This window comes from Dendropsophus ebraccatus, chromosome 8 (genome assembly GCF_027789765.1).
Source record: "Dendropsophus ebraccatus isolate aDenEbr1 chromosome 8, aDenEbr1.pat, whole genome shotgun sequence".
In the NCBI taxonomy this organism is placed as follows: domain Eukaryota; kingdom Metazoa; phylum Chordata; class Amphibia; order Anura; family Hylidae; genus Dendropsophus; species Dendropsophus ebraccatus.
In genome coordinates this window covers 91,569,649-91,591,442 of record NC_091461.1, presented here as the reverse complement: position 1 = coordinate 91,591,442, position 21,794 = coordinate 91,569,649, and the positions used below count along the sequence as shown (strand labels likewise).

General features: G+C 44.6%; 2 protein-coding genes across 2 annotated transcripts in view; one reads left to right on the top strand and one right to left on the bottom strand.

The window, feature by feature from the left end:
• Positions 1-209: 209 nt before the first annotated feature.
• On the bottom strand, positions 210-14,828 carry LOC138799569 (zinc finger protein 271-like). Its single transcript, XM_069980933.1, has 7 exons — positions 14,779-14,828; positions 10,225-10,365; positions 9,970-10,146; positions 9,771-9,891; positions 3,346-3,443; positions 3,128-3,218; positions 210-2,766 (listed from the first exon to the last, which is right to left on the bottom strand). Exons 1-7 carry the CDS (start codon positions 14,785-14,787, stop codon positions 1,058-1,060), a joined length of 2,346 nt encoding a protein of 781 aa, XP_069837034.1. The 5' UTR covers positions 14,788-14,828; the 3' UTR covers positions 210-1,057.
• A 128-nt stretch (positions 14,829-14,956) lies between these two features.
• The window catches only part of LOC138799616 (oocyte zinc finger protein XlCOF22-like), a 35,103-nt gene continuing 28,265 nt past the window's right edge, over positions 14,957-21,794 (top strand). Inside the window, exons 1-2 of the mRNA XM_069981061.1 lie at positions 14,957-15,075; positions 20,851-20,977. Coding sequence (XP_069837162.1) covers positions 15,047-15,075; positions 20,851-20,977 — 156 coding nt within the window. The 5' untranslated portion in view covers positions 14,957-15,046. The remainder of the gene's footprint in view (positions 15,076-20,850; positions 20,978-21,794) is intronic.

Genomic DNA, 21,794 nt, shown 5'->3' with positions numbered 1-21,794 from the left:
CTACTGTGATTCCCCTCCTGTTTAGTTTTAATAGAATCATGTACTCAGAGTGGAATTGTCATCCCGCTGCGAGCATGTAAATGGCAGCCCGGTGCATACATCACTGGTCCCCGCTTCGGCTTGTTCTGTGGCTCCCGGCGTCTGGACGTCCAATCAGTCAGCTGGCTTGCCGCTTTGCTGAGCGGGACATCCAGACTCTGGGAGCCACATACAAGCTGAATTGGGGACCAGTAATGTATGCAGGGGGTTAAGGGGGCTGCCGCTTACATACTCACAGCAGGATGACAATTCCGCTGCGAGCATGTAATCCTATTGAAACTAACAGGAGGGGATTCCATTACGTGTGAATCCACCCAAAAGTAATGGCTAAATTGTTGGGTTTTTTTTAATACAAGCTCATAATAAAAGAAAAATGTAAAAGACATATATATATATATATATATATATATATATATAATCACTGGCCGGAATCGCCGCGGCCAGTGATTGGCTGAGCGGCCTGTCAGCTGAGACAGGCTGCCCTGACGCTGGAGCGCGCAGGACCCGGGGAGAAGCAGGAGAAGAGGAGGCCTGCACCATGCATAGGTAATGTATATCGCTAGGTGCCGGCCGCGCACAGCTATTCCACGTAGCGGTGCGCGGTCGGCGCCCCCCGACAAATATAGGTCCTAACCTATATCAACGATCAGCCGATGACAATGATCATCGGCTGATCGTTGTCTCAATTCCACGGAGCGATAATCGGTCGAATCCCATTATCGCTCCGTGGAATAGGGCCCTTAGGCTGTATATGCGAGGAGGCATGTGAGCCTCCCATATACAGGGACAGGGAGGCTGCGGGATTCCGCGGCAGAGAATTCCGCCAGTTTTGTTCCATACTATCTTGTGTGTGTGTGTGTGTAAGTCCCCTCCACCACCAATACAGTGTACATACAATACCATACAAAGTAGTATTATAAGTTCCACATGGTATGGTGAATAAACATTATTGCCATATTAGTCCAAATGACACTTGCTTACAGCTGTCTATTACTACAAAAGTCCCCAAATTAAAAAGCTACAAGGATTTTACATCCTGAAGTTGTTGCTGTTTATCCCCAGTGGATATAGAGTGAACAATATTCTGGCTTTGCCTTGTGTGATCTTTCTGATGTTTAACAAGTGCAGATTTTCTGCTAAAACACTTCCCACATTCTGGACATGAAAATAATTGTTCTGATGTGTGAATTCTTTGATGCTTAACAAAAATTGATCTTTGATTAAATTGTCTACCACAGTCTGAGCATGAAAATCGCTTCTGTCCAGTGTGAATTCTTTGGTGGTCCATAACTGCTGACTTCTGATTAAAACATTTACCACATATTGTACACGAAAATGGTTTCTCCCCTGTGTGAATTCTCTGATGTTTAACAAGATCTGATTTCTGGGTAAAAGATTTCCCACATTCTGAACACGAAAATGGTTTTTCTCCTGTGTGAATTTTTAGATGTTGCGTGAGACGCGCTTTTCTGTTGAAACATTTCCCACATTCAGGACATAGAAATGGCTTCTCTCCTATGTGCATTCTTTGGTGGTCAAAAAGTTCTGATTCCTGGGTAAAACCTTGTTCACAGTCTGAACATGAAAATGGCTTCTTCCTTGTGTGCTTTTTTAGATGTTGAGCAAGCTGTGATTTACTCATGAAACATGTCCCACATTCGGAACATGAAAAGGGTTTCTCTCTGGTATGTAGTTTTTCATGTTTACTAAGATCTGATTTTTGTGAAAAACATTTTCCACATTCTGTACACGAAAATCGTCTTTCATGTCTTTGAACTGGCTTGCTCATATTCCCTCTGTGACTTGGCTTCATGGGCTCTGATAGATCATGAGACATGTCCTCAAGATTAAATGTGTTAGACAAGCTCCCTATCATAGGTAAAACATCCCCTACAGTCTGAACATTAAATAGTGTCTCATCTTTGTGGCATTTTTGATGTTCAACCAATGTCGATTTCCTGCTATAACATTTCCCACACTGGGAACATAAAAATGGCTTCTCTCCTGTGTGAATTTTGTCATGTTTACAAAGGTTAGATTTGGATGTAAAACTTTTTTCACACTCAGCACATGAAAATGGGCGCTCCTTTGTGTGAATCCGCTGATGTTTTTTCAGCTCAGCTCTTTTGGTAAAACATTTTTTACATTCTGAACATGTAAATGTCTTCACTCCTGTGTGAGTTCTTAGATGTCCAATAACAGCAGAAGCTTGGTTAAAACATCTCCCACATTTTGAACAAGAATATGGTTTTTCTCCCGTGTGAATTCTTTGGTGTTTAACAAGGTCTGATTTCTGACTAAAACGTTTTCCACATTCGGAACATGGATATGGCTTTTCACCTGTGTGAATTTTTAGATGTTGAAAAAGATGTGATTTTTTGGTGAAACATTTCCCACATTCTGGACACACAAATGGTCGACCTTCTGTGTGTGTTTTTTGATGTCTCACAAGACTTGATCTCTGAAGAAATTGTTTGCCACATTTTGAACATGAAAATAGACTATGTCGTTGAATTGTACTGTTTATAATCTTTATGTGACTTGCAGTTTGATTAGTAATCTGTGATATATCAGAAGGTAGGGTCTCATGCTTAAAAGGATCAGATGATAAATCTCTTATGTCATGCGCTGAGGGTGAATCTAAGATGATAGCATCTTGTGTGGTCTCAACATCTTCTACTTTAAAATCAGACACTAAACATGGATATGGGCCTCTGGTGAAGTCACCTGCCAGTAAGAAAAGATAGCTGTACTATTTTCATACAAACAAAACATACAAATATATATTTTAGAACTTTCTAAATCCATGTTAAACAAAATAAAATGTATAAGGAGTAAAAAAAAAACCCCACTATATATATATATATATATATATATATATATATATATATATATATATATATATATATATACACACACACACACACATATATACAATTATTTTTTCAACCTCTTTTATCCACATTCAAGGCTATCTGGCTTGTAGTTTAGCTGGACAATGAATGCAGGTAACAATTTAGACTAAATAGTTGCAGTTGTTGAAAGTGGAGAATATGTGACTGCGCTACATTTGATGGTTACCACTCACCATTGCCATTTGGAATCTCCTCCTCAATCTTTACATCTGTTTCTTCTTTTTCCATTATGACTTTAGGATTAATATTGTTCAGATATTTAACCTGTTTTAAAAGATATGAGGAGTGGAATTTTACTTTAGAGCAATGTATGAATATGCCGGTCTCAATAAATTCTCCACCAAGATTATTAAAAGTTCCAACATGTAATAAAGTCTACATTTCCATCTACCTGATGATCTATTGAAACGCTGCAAATTTCTTCTGCACCCTCTTGAGAAAGCAGAGGACTGAATTGTCTCTGTGGCATAATTCTTCCACTTGAAGGCTCTGTAGGAGACATAATGGAGGAATTTAGAGTGGGAAACAATTATGTAAATTTTTCCAAATTTATCAAACTTAACCCCTTAAGGACAGAGCCTGAAATGGCCTTAATGACAGAGACAAATTTTATGAATATGACCAGTGTCACTTTAGTCATTAATACCATTAATGCTTTTACCTATCCGGCTGATTCTGAGATTGTTTTCTCGTGACATATTGTACTTTACATTTCTGGTAAATTGGAGTCGATACTCATAACAAATCTTTATGAAAAAAACCCAAATAATGTGAAAAAATGTGAAAAAATGCATTTTTCCAACTTTGAAACTTTTTTGCGTATACAGAAAGTGGTTATACCACATAAATTATATATTAAATAGCATTAGCAACATGTCTACTTTATGTTGGCGGCATTTATTAAACTATTTTTCATTTTTTTCACACAATAGGGAGCTTAAAACATTAGCAGCAAATTTCCAAATTTTCAGTAAAATTTCAAAATCAGATATTTTTAGGGACCTGTTCAGGTTTAAAGTGTATTTGAGGGGCCTGTATGTTAGAAAGCCCCACAAAGCACCCCATTTCAGAAACTGCACCCCCCAAACTCTGCAAAAGCAGATCCAGAAAGTGTTTTAACCCTTTAGGGGAGTCACAGAAATAAAAGCTAAGTGTGTAAGGAATTTGAAAATTTTAATTTTCTGTGCAGAGATTTTATTGTAATCCAATATTTTTCATAATTATAAACCTATTACCAGAGAAATGCACCCCAATAATTATTGCCCCGTTTCTGCAGTTTATAGAAATACCCCATATGTGACCCTATTGCGCTATTTGACGCAACCACAAGCCTCAGATATAAGGGAGCGCCTAGTGAATTTCAACGCCTCCGTTATATTTGGTCATTTTTGACTGTACCACTTCAGGTTGGCAGAGGCTCTGGGGTGTCAAAACCTAAAAAAACACCCCTAAAGGGACACCATTTAGAAAACTACACCCCTCAAGGAATGTAACAAGGGGTGCGGTGAGCATCTGGACCCCACAGGTGCTTCACAGATTTTCCGAACAATATGGCGTGAAAAAAGAAAAATTTATTTTTTACACTAAAACGTTGTTCTAGCCTTCAATTTTTCATTTTCTTAAAGGGATAAGAGGCAAAAAAAGACAAAAAATGTGTAGCGCAGTTTCTCCCGAGTACAGAAATACCCCACATGTGGCGATAAAGTGCCAAGGGGGCGCAGGACGAGCCTCCAAAGGGAAGAAGCGCCAATTGGCTTTTGGAAGCTGAATTTCACTGGAAAGGATTTCAAGGGCCATGTCGCATTTACAGAGGCCCTATGCTACCAGGACAGTGGAAACCCCCCACAAGTGACCCCATTCTGGAAACTACACCCCTCAAGGAATCTAACAAGGGGGGCAGTGAGCATATGGACCCCACTGGTGACGGGCACAAATGTGGAACAATGTGACGTGAAAGGGAAAAATTTCATTTTTTCACTTTCATGGCACAAATGTGCCCGTCATCAAGGGGTCCATATCCTCTTTCCCCCCCTGTTAGATTCCTTGAGGGGTGCAGTTTCCAGAATGGAGTCACTTGTGGGGGGTTTCCAGTGTTTTGGCAGCACGAGGGCTCTGTAAATGCGACATGGCGTTCATCATCCATTCTAGCCAAATCCAACCTCCAAAATCCAAATGGCGCTCCTTCCCTTCGGAGGCTTGCCCTGCGCCCACATGGCGCTTTATGTCCACATGTGGGGTATTTACGGACTCGGGGGAAATTGCTCTACACATATTGTGTGTTTTTTTCTCTTTTAACCCCTTGTGAAAATGATAAATTCAAGGCTAAACCAACATTATAGTGTAAAAAATGTAATATTTCATTTTCACGCCACATTGTTCCACATTTGTGCCCGTCACCAGTGGGGTCCATATGCTCACTACACCCCTTGTTACATTCCTTGAGGGGTGTAGTTTCCATAATGGGGTCACTTGTGGGGGGTTTCAACTGTCTTGGCAACACAGAGGCCTTTTGAATGCAACATGGCCCCTCAAAATTCATTCCATCCAAATCCAGCCTTCAAAAACGAAATAGTGCTCCTTCCCTTCGGAGGCTTGCCCTGCACCCACATGGCGCTTTATGTCCACATGTGGGGTATTTACGGACTCGGGGGAAATTGCGCTACACATTTTGTTTTTTTTCTCCTCTTTTAACCCCTTGTGAAAATGATATATTCAAGGCTAAACCAACATTATAGTGTAAAAAATGTAATATTTCATTTTCACGCCACATTGTTCCACATTTGTGTCCGTCACCAGTGGGGTCCATATGCTCACTACACCCCTTGTTACATTCCTTGAGGGGTTCAGTTTCCATAATGGGGTCACTTGTGGGGGGTTTCAACTGTCTTGGCAACACAGGGGCCTTTTGAATGCAACATGGCCCCTCGAAATCCATTCCATCCAAATCCAGCCTTCAAAAACCAAATGGCGCTTCTTCCCTTCGGAGGCTTACCCTGCACCCGCATGGCGCTTTATGTCCACATGTGGGGTATTTCCGTACTCAGGGGAAATTGCTCTACACATTAAATGTTTTTTTTTATCTTTTAACCCCTTGTGAAAATGAAAAAACATGACAAGATTAATAATTTAGAGTAAAAATTTTACAAAAATTACACTAAATGTTGGTCTAGCCTTGATTTTTTTCCATTTCCACAAGGGGTTAAAAAAGAAAATGAACACAAAACGTGTAGGGTAGTGTCCCCTGAGTACGAAAATACCCCACATGTGGGCATAATGTGCCATATGGGCACAGGGCAAGTCACCAAAGGGACAGAGCGCCATTTAGAGGCTGGAATGGAGGATGGAGGCCATGTCGCAATTACAAAGCTCCTGTGCTGCCAGAACAGTAGAAACCCCCGACAAGTGACCCCATTCTGGAAACTACACCCCATAAGGAATCTAACAAGGGGTGCAGTGAGCATATGGACCCCACTGGTGACGGGCACTTACGTAGAACATGTGCCGAGAAAATAAAAAATACAATTTTTTTCATTTTCACGTCCCAAATGTGGCCGTCACCAGGGGGCCATATCCCCGCTGCCCCCCTTCTTAGATTCCTTATGGGGTGTAGTTTCCAGAATGGGGTCACTTGTGGGGGGTTTCTACTGTCCTGGCCGCACAGAGGCTTTGTAATTGCATCATGGCATCCTCTAATGGGAATGGCGGCCATACCTACTTAGCTGGGGAAAAGGGACCATTCTAATTTATTTGGGGGTATTAGGCCAATTATTAGTTTATAAGGTTGAAAATGACAGGTGTCCATCAAACTCAACCTGTGTTGATCCAGAGGAAGGCAAAAACCCCTCGTGAGGCAGACGACAGTAGCCTCATCACAGGGGAAAAATTACTTCCTGACTCCATAATGTCGATCAGAATATTCCCCGGACCAACGTGACCCCTGAAATAGGAATAAGGGACAGAATTTAGATAATGTAGAACCCCAGTGACGTGTGGTGCGCCTTGGAGCGATCCAGTATGCAGAGGCCGGGGCGATCAGGACAGGTGTCACACTGGAAAATGGTGTCCTTCCTGATCCCCCTGTTACGCCACAGTCTGCACTTCTTCTGGGGTCTCCTGTTTTCCAGTGTGGGGGACGTCACCTGGAAAATGTTGTCCTGGTGCGATACGGGGTCCTTCATATCCAGAAGCGCTGGGTCCGCTCCATGGCTGCTAAATATTAGGGCGCTATTACTGCTTCTGATATGTTCGGATCGTGCCGCAAGCTACAGGGCAGCGAGGGACTGGAAGAGGGGGTGCTGGTATAAAAGTTATCCCGTACAGGTGGTAACCTTTATCCAGCAGTGGGAAGATCAGTTCCCGGACGATCTCCCCACTAACTCCGAGGATGGGGGGGGGGGGGGGAGTGGGCATCTGGGGGCTGGATTCGGGTGTCCCTTCCTACATACACTCTAAGGGTACATGCACACTGCGGAATCGCGACAGATAACCCTTCGTGCATTCCACAGCTGGCACCCGCCGGCGGACTGATGCAGGCGCACGTCTCCACACGTGTCATAGACTCCATTCTATGCACGGGCGGATTCCGCTCTCCGTCCAACGTGTTCATTCTTTGGATGGACGACGGATTCCGCCCGTGCATAGAATGGAGTTTATGACACGGGTAGAGACATGCGCCCGCATCAGTCCGCCGGTGGGTGCCAGCTGCGGAATGCACAAAGGGTTATCCTTCGCCATTCCGCAGTTTGCACGTACACGAAATCTGTAAGTGTACCCTGAGGTACTGTCACAGAGTTTGTAGAATTTCACGCCATACCGTGATCTCTTATTGGGACGGTACTGGCAGAAAAGACGTGTCTGGGGGGCAGCGCACGCTACGCTACCCCCAGACACGTCACTGGATGATGAGGATGAATGGAGGAACAAAGGATCCCCCCCATTCATCCTCACTGGCTGTTTCGGTGTCGGAGGTAATAATAACGTATTCCTCTGACGCCGAAAACACCCTGGGGGCCATCTTTATACGGGGATTGGTATATGGGGTATGTAGTGGTGTAGTGTCAAACTTTATTCAATGTAGTGTGGTGTAATGTAGTGTTTTTTACGTGTTTTTTTTACAGTAAGTATAAAAAAAAAACCTACGCCAACAAAGGAGTTGCTGATAAATGCCGCACTTATGTGCGGCACTTATAAGCAGACCGTGGCAGTAGGATATAGAAAAAAAACACCCTACGCCAAAAAGGAGGAGTTGCTGATTAGCAGCGCACTTTCGTGCGATGCTGATCAACACTCAGCGGCGATAGGGTGCGGAAAATAGAAAAAAAAAAATTTGGAAAAAAAAAACAACCTTTTTCTACATTCTGAATATCCCTGTAGCTGCTGATAAGTGTATTACACATATCAGCCGCTAGAGGGCAGCAGAGCGCAAAATCCGGAAAATGACGAGGCTGGAGCCGAAAATAGCCGAAAGAAGACGACGGGGACCGCCGGAAAGACCCGAAGACCGAACGGAATGACGGAGGACGCCGCGAACCCGGAAGACGCCGATCAGGAGCCCGGGACAGGTGAGTAATGTACAAATACCTGCTCTGGACCCCTCGGCTACCTAGCTGAGGGGTCCAGGGCAGGTATTTACTATATTGTGGGACTCTGATCGCCGTGCCACCGGCCCGATCGCCGTGAACGGCCGGCCGGCCGTTCACGGCGATCAGGCCGGTGGCACGGCGATCACCATTACTTTTTACAGTAATGGCGGTCGGTGCCGTCCTCGGACAGCACCGACCGCCATTTTTTTCCGGGTCATCGGGTCGCCGATGACCCGGAAAGGTTCCGATCGCCGCTATTGGCTGATCTGAATTGATCAGCCTATAGCGGCGATCGTAAGCACGGGGGGTGTTAACCACCCCCCGTGCCGTGAAGCTAAGATGGCCTGCTATGATTTATAGCAGGCCATCTTCCCCGACCGCTGTGTGTGAACACGCAGCGATCGGGGAAACATCGGGCGTACCCATACGCCCGTTTGCGTTAAAGCCCAGGCAACGGGGGCGTATGGGTACGCCCGATGTCGTTAAGGGGTTAAGGAGCATTCCGTTTGTTTGTTTTTTTTCTCTCCCCTGGCTGCAGGATGGCACGCATTCTTACCATTGCTGATCAGTGTCCTAAGGCGCAGCTTCTTTCCGGTCCTACGGCGCCGTTCGGATTCTGCTGGCAGTGTTGTCACGATTGTTCTAACCCCTCTTCTTTCTTTTAACGCCTGGAAGTCAGGGTCTCCAATGTATCTCTATGACATCCCTATGCATTGGAGCCCCCTACTTCCGGCCTCCTTAGCCACAGGCCAGCCGACAAAGAGTTCATGTGGGCGCTCAGAAGATTTGAATGGCGCCGTAGGACCGGAATGAAGCCATGCCGTGGAACACTGATCATTAATGGTAAGTAAAGGCGGCAGCCTGCAGCTTCTTTAATATGATTTTCTAGTTTCTGAACATCATACTGATATCTAATCAGTCTTAGGCTGCGTTCCCACATTTACTGTACGTCACCACATGCAGCCGAAACCAGACCCTCATGCGATAACCAATAGGCGTATGGCCAATAATCCTGGTAACAGCACATGACAACTAGGGACCACCATACCCCCTCCCCCCCCCCCTTTTAAAAAGACACCAGATTTACTGGCAAGTTTGAAAAGAAGGTGACAGACTACAAAATAAATAAGTTGTTTCCTTCCCCCTGCTCCCTGTTGCTGCCCCCCTGCAAGGTGCTGCCCTAGGCACCCGACCACGGTGCTTAGTGGTAAAAACGGCCCTGTATGTATATTACCTGGAGATGTAATGGTCTGATGATGTATTATGATGTCCTTGTACTGGTCCTTGTGTTCTTCTAAATACTCCCACTCCTCCATGGCGAAATGGACAGTGACGTCCTGACATCTTATAGGAACCTGACAGACACAATGATACCATTATAAATCTCTTGGTGTAAAGGACTCTCATATACTAGGACTCCCAGCATTGCTCACCTCTCCAGTCAGCAGCTCAGTGATTTTTCTAGTGAGTTCTAGAATCTTCTCCTCATTGTTTCTCTCACACAAAAAGGGTTGAGGCATGGTGTCGGAGCTCCTCGATCCTTCTGACACAGGGACATGACTGCTGGCTGTTACACACTCACCCGATGACTTCTTCACTACTATATAATTCTGTGTATGAAGGAACACACCGATAAATATGAAGATAACTTTGCAGTCATGTCCATCTTATTTAACACAAATCCTCACCTCCCCAGTCAGCAGATAGATGATCTCCAAGGTGAGATCTATCAGTCTCTCTACTATTCTGCCCCCGTCCTTATCCATCCTTATTGGTTCAGTCACAATAATGACAATTACTGAAACGAGGTAAAACGGTATAATAGGAACCTGATGGGAAAGAAGAGGGGAGATTCTTAATGGCTGAGAACATTCTGGGTGAAATAAATGCATTTACCGGAAATAATAAGAGAAACATTATGAAATGGATATTGACAGATAGAAACTGCAGGTATTTGTATGTAGACCCAGGTATGGAACAAGAACTGAACAGACTGACAAAATCATTCATGCATCTATGTAGTCAAACAGTGGTTTGATAACAAAAATAAATTCATTAAAAAAAACCTATATAATATATATATATATATATATATATATATAGTGGAGCTATGAAATAAAGAAAAGAATCTAGAAACATGCAGAAAAAGACCACTAGGTCCATCTAGTCTGCCCTATTAGTATGTCTTTTCTTATTATCTTAGGATAGATATACACTAACCGGCCACTTTATTAGGTACACCTGTCCAACTGCACGTTACCACTTAAAGGGGTAGTCCACCAAAAATTTTTTTCTTTCAAATCAACTGCTACCATGAAGTGCCAGAGATTTGTAATTTACTTCTATTAAAAAATCTCAAGCCTTCCAGTACTTATTAGCTGCTGTATGCCCAACAGGAAGTTGTATTATTTCCAGTCTGGAGAGCAGGAGAGGTTTTCTATGTTGATTTGCTCCTGCTTTGGACAGTTCCTGACATGGACAGAGGAGGCAACAGATAGCACTGGGTAAGACAGGAAAGAAAACACCACTTCCTGCTGGACACACAGCAGCTGATAAGTACTGGAAGACTTAAGTTTTTTTAATAGAAGTGAATTACAAATCTCTGGCACTTTATGGCACCAGTTGATTTGAAAGAAAATTTTTTTGGGTGGACTAACCCTTTAATTTCTAATCAGCCAATCACATGGTCACGACAGTCTCCTGCAGTTCAAACCGAGCATCAGTATGGGGAAGAAAGGTGATCTGAGTGCCTTTGAACGTGGCATGGTTGTTGGTGCCAGAAGGGCTGGTCTGAGTATTTCAGAAACTGCTGATCTACTGGGATTTTCACGCACAACCATCTCTAGGGTTTACAGAGAATGGTCCGAAAAAGAAAAAACATCCAGTGAGCGGCAATTCTGTGGGCGGAAATGCCTTGTTGATGCCAGAGGTCAGAGGAGAATGGGCAGACTGGTTTGAGCTTATAGAAAGGCAACAGTGACTCAAATAGCCAACCGTTACAACCAAGGTAGACAGAAGAGCATCTCTGAACGCACAGTACGTCGAACTTTGAAGTAGATGGGCTACAGCAGCAGAAGACCACACCGGGTGCCACTCCTTTCAGCTACGAACAGGAAACTGAGGCTACAATTTGCACAAGCTCATCGAAATTGGACAGTAGAAGATTGGAAAAACGTTGCCTGGTCTGATGAGTCTCGATTTCTGCTGCGACATTCGGATGGTAGGGTCAGAATTTGGCTCCAACAACATGAAAGCATGGATCCATTCTGCCTTGTATCAACGGTTCAGGCTGGTGGTGGTGGTGTCATGGTGTGGGGAATATTTTCTTGGCACTCTTTGGGCCCCTTGGTACCAATTGAGCATCGTTGCAACGCCACAGCCTACCTGAGTATTGTTGCTGACCATGTCCATACCTTTATGACCACAATGTACCCAACATCTGATGGCTACTTTCAGCAGGATAATGCGCCATGTCATAAAGCTAGAATCATCTCAGACTGGTTTCTTGAACATGACAATGAGTTCACTGTACTCAAATGGCCTCCACAGTCACCAGATCTCAATCCAATAGAGCATCTTTGGGATGTGGTGGAACGGGAGATTCGCATCATGGATGTGCAGCCGACAAATCTGCGGCAACTGTGTGATGCCATCATGTCAATATGGACCAAAATCTCAGAGGAATGCTTCCAGCACCTTGTTGTATCTATGCCATGAAGAATTGAGGCAGTTCTGAAGGCAAAAGGGGGTCCAACCCGTTACTAGCATGGTGTACCTAATAAAGTGGCCGGTGAGTATGTATATCCCAGACATGTTTAAATTCTGTTATTGTAGATTTACCTACCACTTCTGCTGGAACTTTGTTCGAAGTATCTACTACTCCTTCAGTAATCTTCCTCAATGTAGAATTTTCCACTTTCCTTATAAAGCCTTAGGCTGGGTTCACACTACGTATATTTCAGTCAGTATTGTGGTCCTCATATTGCAACCAAAACCAGGAGTGGATTGAAAACACAGAAAGGCTCTGTTCACACAATGTTGAAATTGAGTGGATGGCCGCCATTTAATGGCAAATATTTGCTGTTATTTTAAAACAACAGCTGTTATATTGAAATAATGGCCGTTATTTACTGTTATATGGCGGCCATCTACTCAATTTCAACATTGTGTGGACAGATCCTTTCTGTGTTTTTAATCCACTCCTGGTTTTGGTTGCAATATGAGGACCACAATACTGACTGAAATATACGTAGTGTGAACCCAGCCTTATACAGTATTGTTAATCAATGTATGTAATGTCATGTGTCTTGCATAGTGGATGCTTTAACCTCTTCTGGACTGGGTTAATTTTCGTTTTTTCCTCCTTGTGCTTAAAAGGCCACATCAGTTGTATTTTCACACCTAGAAACCCACATGAGCCCTTTATTTTTTGCGTCACTAATTGTACTTTGCAATGACAGGCTAAATTTTTGCATAAAATATGCTGCGAAAGCAGAAAAAAAATTATATGCGCGGTGAAACTTAAAAAAAAAAAAAAAACACAAAAAAACCCCATGCAATTTTTTCTCTTGGGGGGGGGGGGGTTGGGGGGGCTTCGTTTTTACACCATGTGTCCTATGTTATATATGTTCCTCAAGTCATTACGATTAAAACGATATGCAACTTGCATAACTTTTTTTTTTATTTGATAGCTTGTAAAAAATTCAAACCATTGTTAACAAATATATGTTCCTTAAAATTGCTTACGCCGTTTACCGTGCGAGATCAGGAATGAAATAAATTAATAGTTCGGCCCATTACACACGCGGTGATACCAAACATGTTTACTTATTTATAAAATGGGAAAAGGCGGGTGATTCAAACTTTTATTAGGAGAGGGCATTATTTATTAAAAATAGAATGCCCTGCCGGGATCAGAGCCATTATGGTGCAGACCCAGTCTGGTATGAGATGCGGGGAACTCTCCTCCATGACCACTTTGCAGGGGGCAATCCCCCCCACTAGACCAAGGAATGGCAAAAGCTACTTTTTAAATGCAGCTGTCAACTTTGACAGCTGCATTTAAAAAGCTATTTAGCGGACACGCCTAATAGGCGCCGTCCTGGGCTGCATAAAGCACCCCGGACCGCAGCGGTTCAGAGCCCCTCAGAACTCCCCTAGCGATGCCAGAGCGTACAGGGTCGTCTAGGGGGTTAGAAAAAAATCCAATTTTTTTGTTTTGAACATGTCAGCTGCTTTTTTTCTTTCATAATTCTCCCAGTAAGTATATTATGTAAACATATAACAAAATATATACATATATTACTAACATTATACACAACCCTGTACCATGTATACATATATTACTAACATTATATACAATCCTTTACCATATATACATACATTATACACAACCCTGTACCATATAAACACATTTCTAACATTATATACAATCCTGTACCATAAATTACTGACATTATACACAACCCTGTACCACATATACATATATTACTAACATTATATACAACGCTGTACCATATATTACTAATATTATATACAACCCTGTACCATATATTACTAATAATATATACAACCCTGTACCATATATTACTAATAATATATACAACCCTGTACCATAAATTACTAACATTATACACAATCCTATACATATATTACTAACATTATATACAACCCTGTACCATATATACATATATTACTATTATATACAACCCTGTACTTTAAATTACTAACATTATATACAACACTGTACCATAAATTAGTAACATTATACACAATCCTGTACATCTATACATATATTACTAACATTATATACAACCCTGTACCATAAATTACTAACATTTTACACAATCCTGTACATATATCCATATATTTCTGACATTATATACAACCCTGTACTATATACACATATATTACTAACATTATATACAACCCTGTACCACATATACATATTTTACTAACATTATATACAACCCTGAACCACATATATATATATATTACTAACATTATATACAACCCTGTACCACATATACATTACTAAAATTATATACAACCCTGTACCATATATATATATATATATATATATATATTACTAACATTATATACAACCCTGTACCACATATACATTACTAAAATTATATACAACCCTGTACCATATACATATATTACTAACATTATACACAACCCTGTACCATGTATACATATATTACTAACATTATATACAACCCTGTACCATTTATACATACTTTACACATACACGTGGATCCTAGAACATGATAACATTATACAATCAATACTAACTTTTGCAGACGTTACCCGTAGTCACTGCAGGACCTTTGATGATGTCACAGTCATGTGATCAGTTGTGGGCGGAGAGAAGAAGCTGTCACTGTAGTAGTGGCAGCACCTTTTTTTGCAGGACCTGTGATGATGTTATGGTCATGTGATCAGTCACATGTGTGGGTGGAGTCTCAGCACCACATGATCAGGTAGACTCTGGATGGGCGGCAGCTGATGTGCCTGGATGTGTCCTCTTATATAAGGTGTGTATGGAGCAGAGCTCGTCCTACTCTGCTGTAACCGCCGGTGATGTGTTTTGAGCCTTGGGACTAAGTGACAACCCTGTTGATTGCAGTACACAGTAGTATCTGCAGCTGGGGTGGCACTGTCAGCAGGTCCAGGGACCACCGCCAAGTAGAGATGAGCGAACCGGGTTCGAGTCGATCCAAAACTGAACGTTCGGCATTTGATTAGCTGGGGCTGCTGAACTTGGATAAAGCTCTAATGGTGCGTTTACACAGACAGATTTATCTGACAGATTTTGGAAGCCAAAGCCAGGAATGGATTTGAAAAGAGGATAGATCCCAGTCTTTCCTTTATGACCTGATCCCTGTTTATAGTCTGTTCCTGGTTTTGGCTTCAAAGATCTGTCAGATAAATCTGTCTGTGTAAACGCACCATAAGGTTGTCTGGAAAATATGGATACAGCCAATGACTATATCCATGTTTTTCACATAGCCTTAGGGCTTTATCCAACTTCAGCAGCCACCGCTAATCAAATGCAAAGTTCGGGTTCGGATGGACTCGAGCATGCTCCAGGTTCGCTCATCTCTACCGCCAAGCCATTGGTTGTAGCACATTGAGGTATGGACCGACCCCAATCCTGCCAGGTGACGGTGCTCCTCCCCTGGAGTCCAGCCTCTACTGGTGCCCATACACTTTCCACCGTAATGTTCATTTGATGGGAGATGAGTAAGAATGAACAATTATTTCAGTCCTCCGATCATTCTCGTCTGGAATCTGATGACCGTGTTTAAGGAGTCCAGGTTTCATTTCTAGAAAGAAGTCGGAAAAAAAACCTGGAATCTTCCTCATTGCCTATAGGAAAGACCTTTTCAATTATTTTTTATATTTCCTCCATTGCCGGGTGTCTCTGTATGGTCCGGCTAAAAGACTGTTACCGCAAATGTGATCTGATATATGGCGGATATGGACAACCATCGACTTGCTTGTATCTGAAGTGTGTAGTGAGGAAATGCACTCTCTGTACAGTCTAGTGTAATGGATGTCCCCAGTCACCACACAGTCTAGTGTAATGGATGTCCCCAGTCACCACACAGTCTAGTGTAATGGATGTCCCCAGTCACCACACAGTCTAGTGTAATGGATGTCCCCAGTCACCATACAGTCTAGTGTAATGGATGTCCCCAGTCACCACACAGTCTAGTGTAATGGATGTCCCCAGTCACCACACAGTCTAGTGTAATGGATGTCCCCAGTCACCAAACAGTCTAGTGTAATGGATGTCCCCAGTCACCACACAGTCTAGTGTAATGGCTCCCCCCGATCACTCTACAGTCTAGTGTAATGGCTACCCCCGGTCATTCTACAGTCTAGTGTAACGGCTCCCCCCGGTCATTCTACAGTCTAGTCTAATGGCTACCCCCGGTCACTCTACAGTCTAGTGTAACGGCTCCCCCCGATCACTCTACAGTCTTGTGTAACGGCTCCCCCCCGGTCATTCTACAGTCTAGTGTAATGGCTACCCCCGGTCACTCCCCAGTCTAGTGTAATGGCTCCCCCCAGTCACTCCACACTCTAGTGCAGGGGTCCTCAACTGGCGGACCGCGGAGGCCAGTTGTCCGGACCCCTGGCCAGACTCGACAACTGCCCGGATTCGGCGGCCCCCTTGTGTCCCGCTCCCCACCGCAATGCCTCCCGCCCCATAGGTGTACTGTCCTTTGATTTCAGTATGCCTGTGGGGCTGGGGGCAGTGTCGGCTCGGCCCCCGGCTGATGCGCGCTCTCTGGGGACGTCCCAGGGATTCCCCAGCAGAGCGCACACCAGTGACCTCAGTGTACGCCGCCGGCGTGTACTTCCGGTGGGGCAGGCCGGCGGCATACAATGAGGTCACTGGTGCGCGCTCTGTTGGGGAATCCCTGGTACGTCCCCAGAGAGCGCGTATCAGCCGGGGGCCGGACCAACAGGAGAAAAGAAGAAGAAGACAGGCGTGGCGGGGGAGCGAGGTGCTAGGTGAGTTGTGGTTTGTTTTTTTTGTCTGGACAACATGTACAGGGGGGCTATTTGGGAGGTTGAGAGTGCACAGGGGGGCTATATGGGAGGGGGAGAGCACACAGGGGGGCTATATACTACAGGGGGAGAGTGCACAGGGGGCTATATACTACAGGGGGAGTGTGCACAGGGGGGCTATATACTACAGGGGGAGAACACACAGGGAGGCTATATACTACAAGGGGAGAGCACACAGAGGGGCTATATGGGAGGGGGAGAGTGCACAGGGGGGCTATATGGGAGGGGGAGAGTGGACAGGGGGGCTATAAACTACAGGGGAGAGCACACAGAGGGACTATATGGGTGGGGGAAAGCGCACAGGGGGCTATATACTACAGGGGAGAGTGCAAAGAGGGGCTATATGGGAGGGGGAGAGCACACAGGGGGGTTATATGGGAGGGGGAGAGCGCACAGTCGGGCTATATACTACAGGGAGAGAGTGCACAGGGGGCTATATACTACAGGGGAGAGTGCACAGGCGGCTATATACTACTAGGGGAGAGCGCACGGGGGGGGGGGGGGGTTTATACTACTAGGGCAGTCACCCGCTTTGTACCTAATTTCAAAGGGCTGGTGAGAGAGAAAAAAGGACAGTTTTCCCACTAATAAGCAGCAATTCTGTATGTAAATAGTTGAACAACATTTGTGAAAAGTAACAAAACACGTTTCCTACTGATGTTCAGCTCTGACCTTCACCTGACTATAGACCCTGGTAAGTGGACCTTCACTAAAAGTTAAGTACCCCTGCTCTAGTGTAATGGCTTCCCCTGGTCACTCCACAGTCTAGTGTAATGGCTCCCCCCGGTCACTCCACAGTCTAGTGTAATGGCTGCCCCCGGTCACTTCACAGTCTAGTGTAATGGCTACCTCCGGTCACTCCACAGTCTAGTGTAACGGCTACATCCGGTCACTCCACAGTCTAGTGTAATGACTACCCCCGGTCACTCCACAGTCTAGTGTAATGGCTACCTCCGGTCATTCTACAGTCTAGTGTAATGGCTACCTCCGGTCATTCTACAGTCTAGTGTAACGGCTACCTCCGGTCATTCTACAGTCTAGTGTAATGGCTACCTCCGGTCACTTCACAGTCTAGTGTAATGGCTACCTCCGGTCACTCCACAGTCTAGTGTAATGACTACCCCCGATCACTTCACAGTCTAGTGTAACGGCTACCTCCGGTCATTCTACAGTCTAGTGTAACGGCTACCTCCGGTCATTCTACAGTCTAGTGTAATGGCTACCTCCGGTCACTCCACACTCTAGTGTAATGGCTACCTCCGGTCACTCCACACTCTAGTGTAATGGCTACCTCCGGTCACTTCACAGTCTAGTGTTATGGCTTCCCCCGATCACTTCACAGTCTAGTGTAATAGCATAAAGCATGGGGGTCTACAACTCTCTGGAGCTGCCAGACATTTCTGTACCACCCATAATGGTAGTTTAAACTCCTTCAAATGTTTTGCCATTGACAGAGTTTTGGAACCAAGGAGAGGGGGAGATTGGAGGAAAAAAGTGTTAAGAAAGGAGGCAGAATGGATTTTTAGATTGGGTACACGAGCACCTCTGGGTCTCAATATCAGAAGTGATCTAATGTTTCTGTATTAATTTTCTATCCATTCTGATCCACTCTATTCTGGATGGTACTCAGGTTAATATACTATGTCTTTGTTTATCTCTGGCTCTTATTTAACATTATGTTCTATTAATATTTGTCTTTCTCATTTGTTTCCTTATCCATTTACATGTATCTACATGTTTTCATTTATATCTATGTAGCCATTGCTTTATGTTTTGTATCTGTGTTATCACTTTGCCTCATTATTTTGTTCTGTTTTGTTTTATATTTATGTTTGTTCTCTGGAGTGCTCATTTCCCTTATTGATGTTCAGTGTATGTTGGGCAGGCAGACAACATACAAATAAGCGGGTAGTTATATCTTTTTTTGCGCCCAATACATATGCGCGCCTGCTGCCATCTTGTCCTGCCCTCATTTGTGCCAGTCAATTAACATTCCATTTTAACATCCATCATGTGCCCAGATCCATTCATTTACCCTAACATTCTTTCATTAGGTTTAGATTCATGCATCTATCTGGGGTTTAGATTCATTAGCGATGCGCTCCAAGCTGGAACGCATCGAGTCACATGATGACAGAATCCGGTAATCCATTTAGATCTGTGATTCTTGGTGACACGCATATGCGTTCCACCAACCGGATGTGACGTACGGCGTCACTTCCGGTTTTGCCAGGTATTAATCCGGACACAGAGCTATCTGCCTCATACGCCGCGACTCCATGCGGCGTTACCTGCGCTTCCCCTGTTGTTCTGGTCCCATAGGTGAGTAGCACCACAAATGCTTCCTCTTAGACAATTTGTTCACATAGGTTCTATACTTTTATTGCATGTCAGGTGCTACCAATCTTTGCATGTATCATGTGTCCATCTTATTTATTTATTACAGAGACTCCCTGTTTCTTGGGGACTTTCTGAATATGGGAGATATTATCCTCTTTTCCCAGTGATTGTACAAACCACAGGTATTTAATGAGAGTGTGACATATATTTCCAATCAATCAGACAGAGTTTTTCTCTATGTTGCATTGAGTGTCAATCCATATATACTGTGTTGAGTCCATGTTATACCACACACACAATTGTTTAGAGTGTGGTCATCTTACATATAGCCCCATATGTAGGCTGGACATATCATGGTTAAAGCATTATTTATATACACATCAGCATGTCTTTGTCCACACCCCTTGTTACTAATGTCTTGTTATGTGTAGTTTTTAACCACCTTGTATGTATATACACTAATACCTTGTTTGTCTTGTAACATTATTATTTAGGTGCCATGATTAAGGGCCAGGTTAGGCCCGAAACGCGTCGGCTGTCGTTTTAATGAATTACTGAAATAAAATTGAATGATTTTACGTGAGCTGAAGGAATCCAGTTTTTTCTTCTAGTGTAATGGCTACCCCTGATTACTCCACAGTCTAGTGTTATGGCTCCCTCCGGTCACTCCACAGTCTAGTGTAACGGCTCCCCCGATCACTTCACAGTCTAGTGTAATGGCTACCTCCGATCACTCTACAGTCTAGTGTAACGGCTCCCCCCTGGTCACTCTACAGTTTAGTGTAACGGCTTCCCCCGGTCACTCCACAGTCGAGTGTAATGGCTACCTCCGGTCACTCCACAGTCTAGTGTAATGGCTACCTCCGGTCACTCCACAGTCTAGTGTAATGGCTACCTCCGGTCACTCCACAGTCTAGTGTAAAAGCTACTGCCCCCGATCATCCACAGTCTAATGTAAAAGATACCCCCTAACAATTCACAGTCTAATGTAAAAGATACCCCCGATCACTCCACAGTCTAGTGTAACAGCTACTGCCCCCGATCACTCCACAGTCTAGTGTAAAAGCTACTGCCCCCGGTCACTCCACAGTCTAGTGTTAAGTCTTCAGTACCTTTAGTACTCTTTGTTTCTTATATTCACTGAACTAAGGTGTTATATTTCTCATAATTTCCCTTTCACTCACTCACACCCCATTTCTTTTGGGTTCAGAAAATGTGGACCAGGAAAAAAAATGTTACCTACACCCACCAAATCCATGCTTACCAAATTCTAGAAAATACAGGCTTATTGACCTTACCAGACTTCCAGCCAGCCTGGAGCTTTTGTTTTGCAGTGTCATATTGACTAAGAACTACATTGTAAAGGACTATCTGATATGTTTTTCCAGCGCAGGATCCTCCTATCTTAAGGCAATGGTCCGCTCCCTAACCGATCCACAGGAGAAGGGCAGGAAGAAAATGACTGAGAGGATAGTAAACCTCACCCTGGAGATAATCTACCTGCTGACCGGAGAGGTGAGCACTTCTTAGGTTTGTCACTATATCTTTTTAAGGGTGCCTTCACACCTACCGGATCCGTAGCGGATCTCACTTCTGCGGATTCGCAGCGAGATCAGCTGCGGATCCAGTACCATTGATGCATATGTTAGCACATACTTGCAGCGGGATTGACATCCCACTGTGACTATGTACTTTAACCCCCTGGCGCCCACAGCCCCGCCACCGGCATCCTCTATCTTCGCCTCTATCATCACCGCCGCCTGCATCCTCCATCCCGGCCCCCCATCAGCCCGGCCGTCGGCATCCTCCATTCCGGCCCCCCATTAGCACCTCCGCCCGCATCCTCCATTCCGGCCCCCCATCATCCCCGCCACCCGCATCCTCCATCTTCGCCACCTGCATCCTCCATCCCCGCCCCCATCAGCACCGCCGCCCGCATCCTCCATCCTGGCCCCACATCAGCACCGCTGCCCACATCCTGCAGCCCACCGCCGAGAGCATATACATTACCTGCTCCTCGGCGCGGCTGCAGTGAGGCTCCCGGTCCCGCTCAGCCGATCAGTGTTGCCGTGCGCTGATCGGCTGAACGGGACGGGAGCCGGGAGCCTCACTGAAGCCGCGCCGCCGAGCAGGTAATGTATATGCTCTCGGCGGCGGGCAGCAGGATGCGGGCAGCGGGGATGATGGAGGATGCGGGGAGAATGGAGGATGCGGGCGGCGTGGAGAATGGAGGATGCGGGCGGCGGGGAGAATGGAGGATGCGGGCGGCGGTGATGATGGGGGGCCGGGATGGAGGATGCGGGCGGCGGTGATGATAGAGGCGGGGATAGAG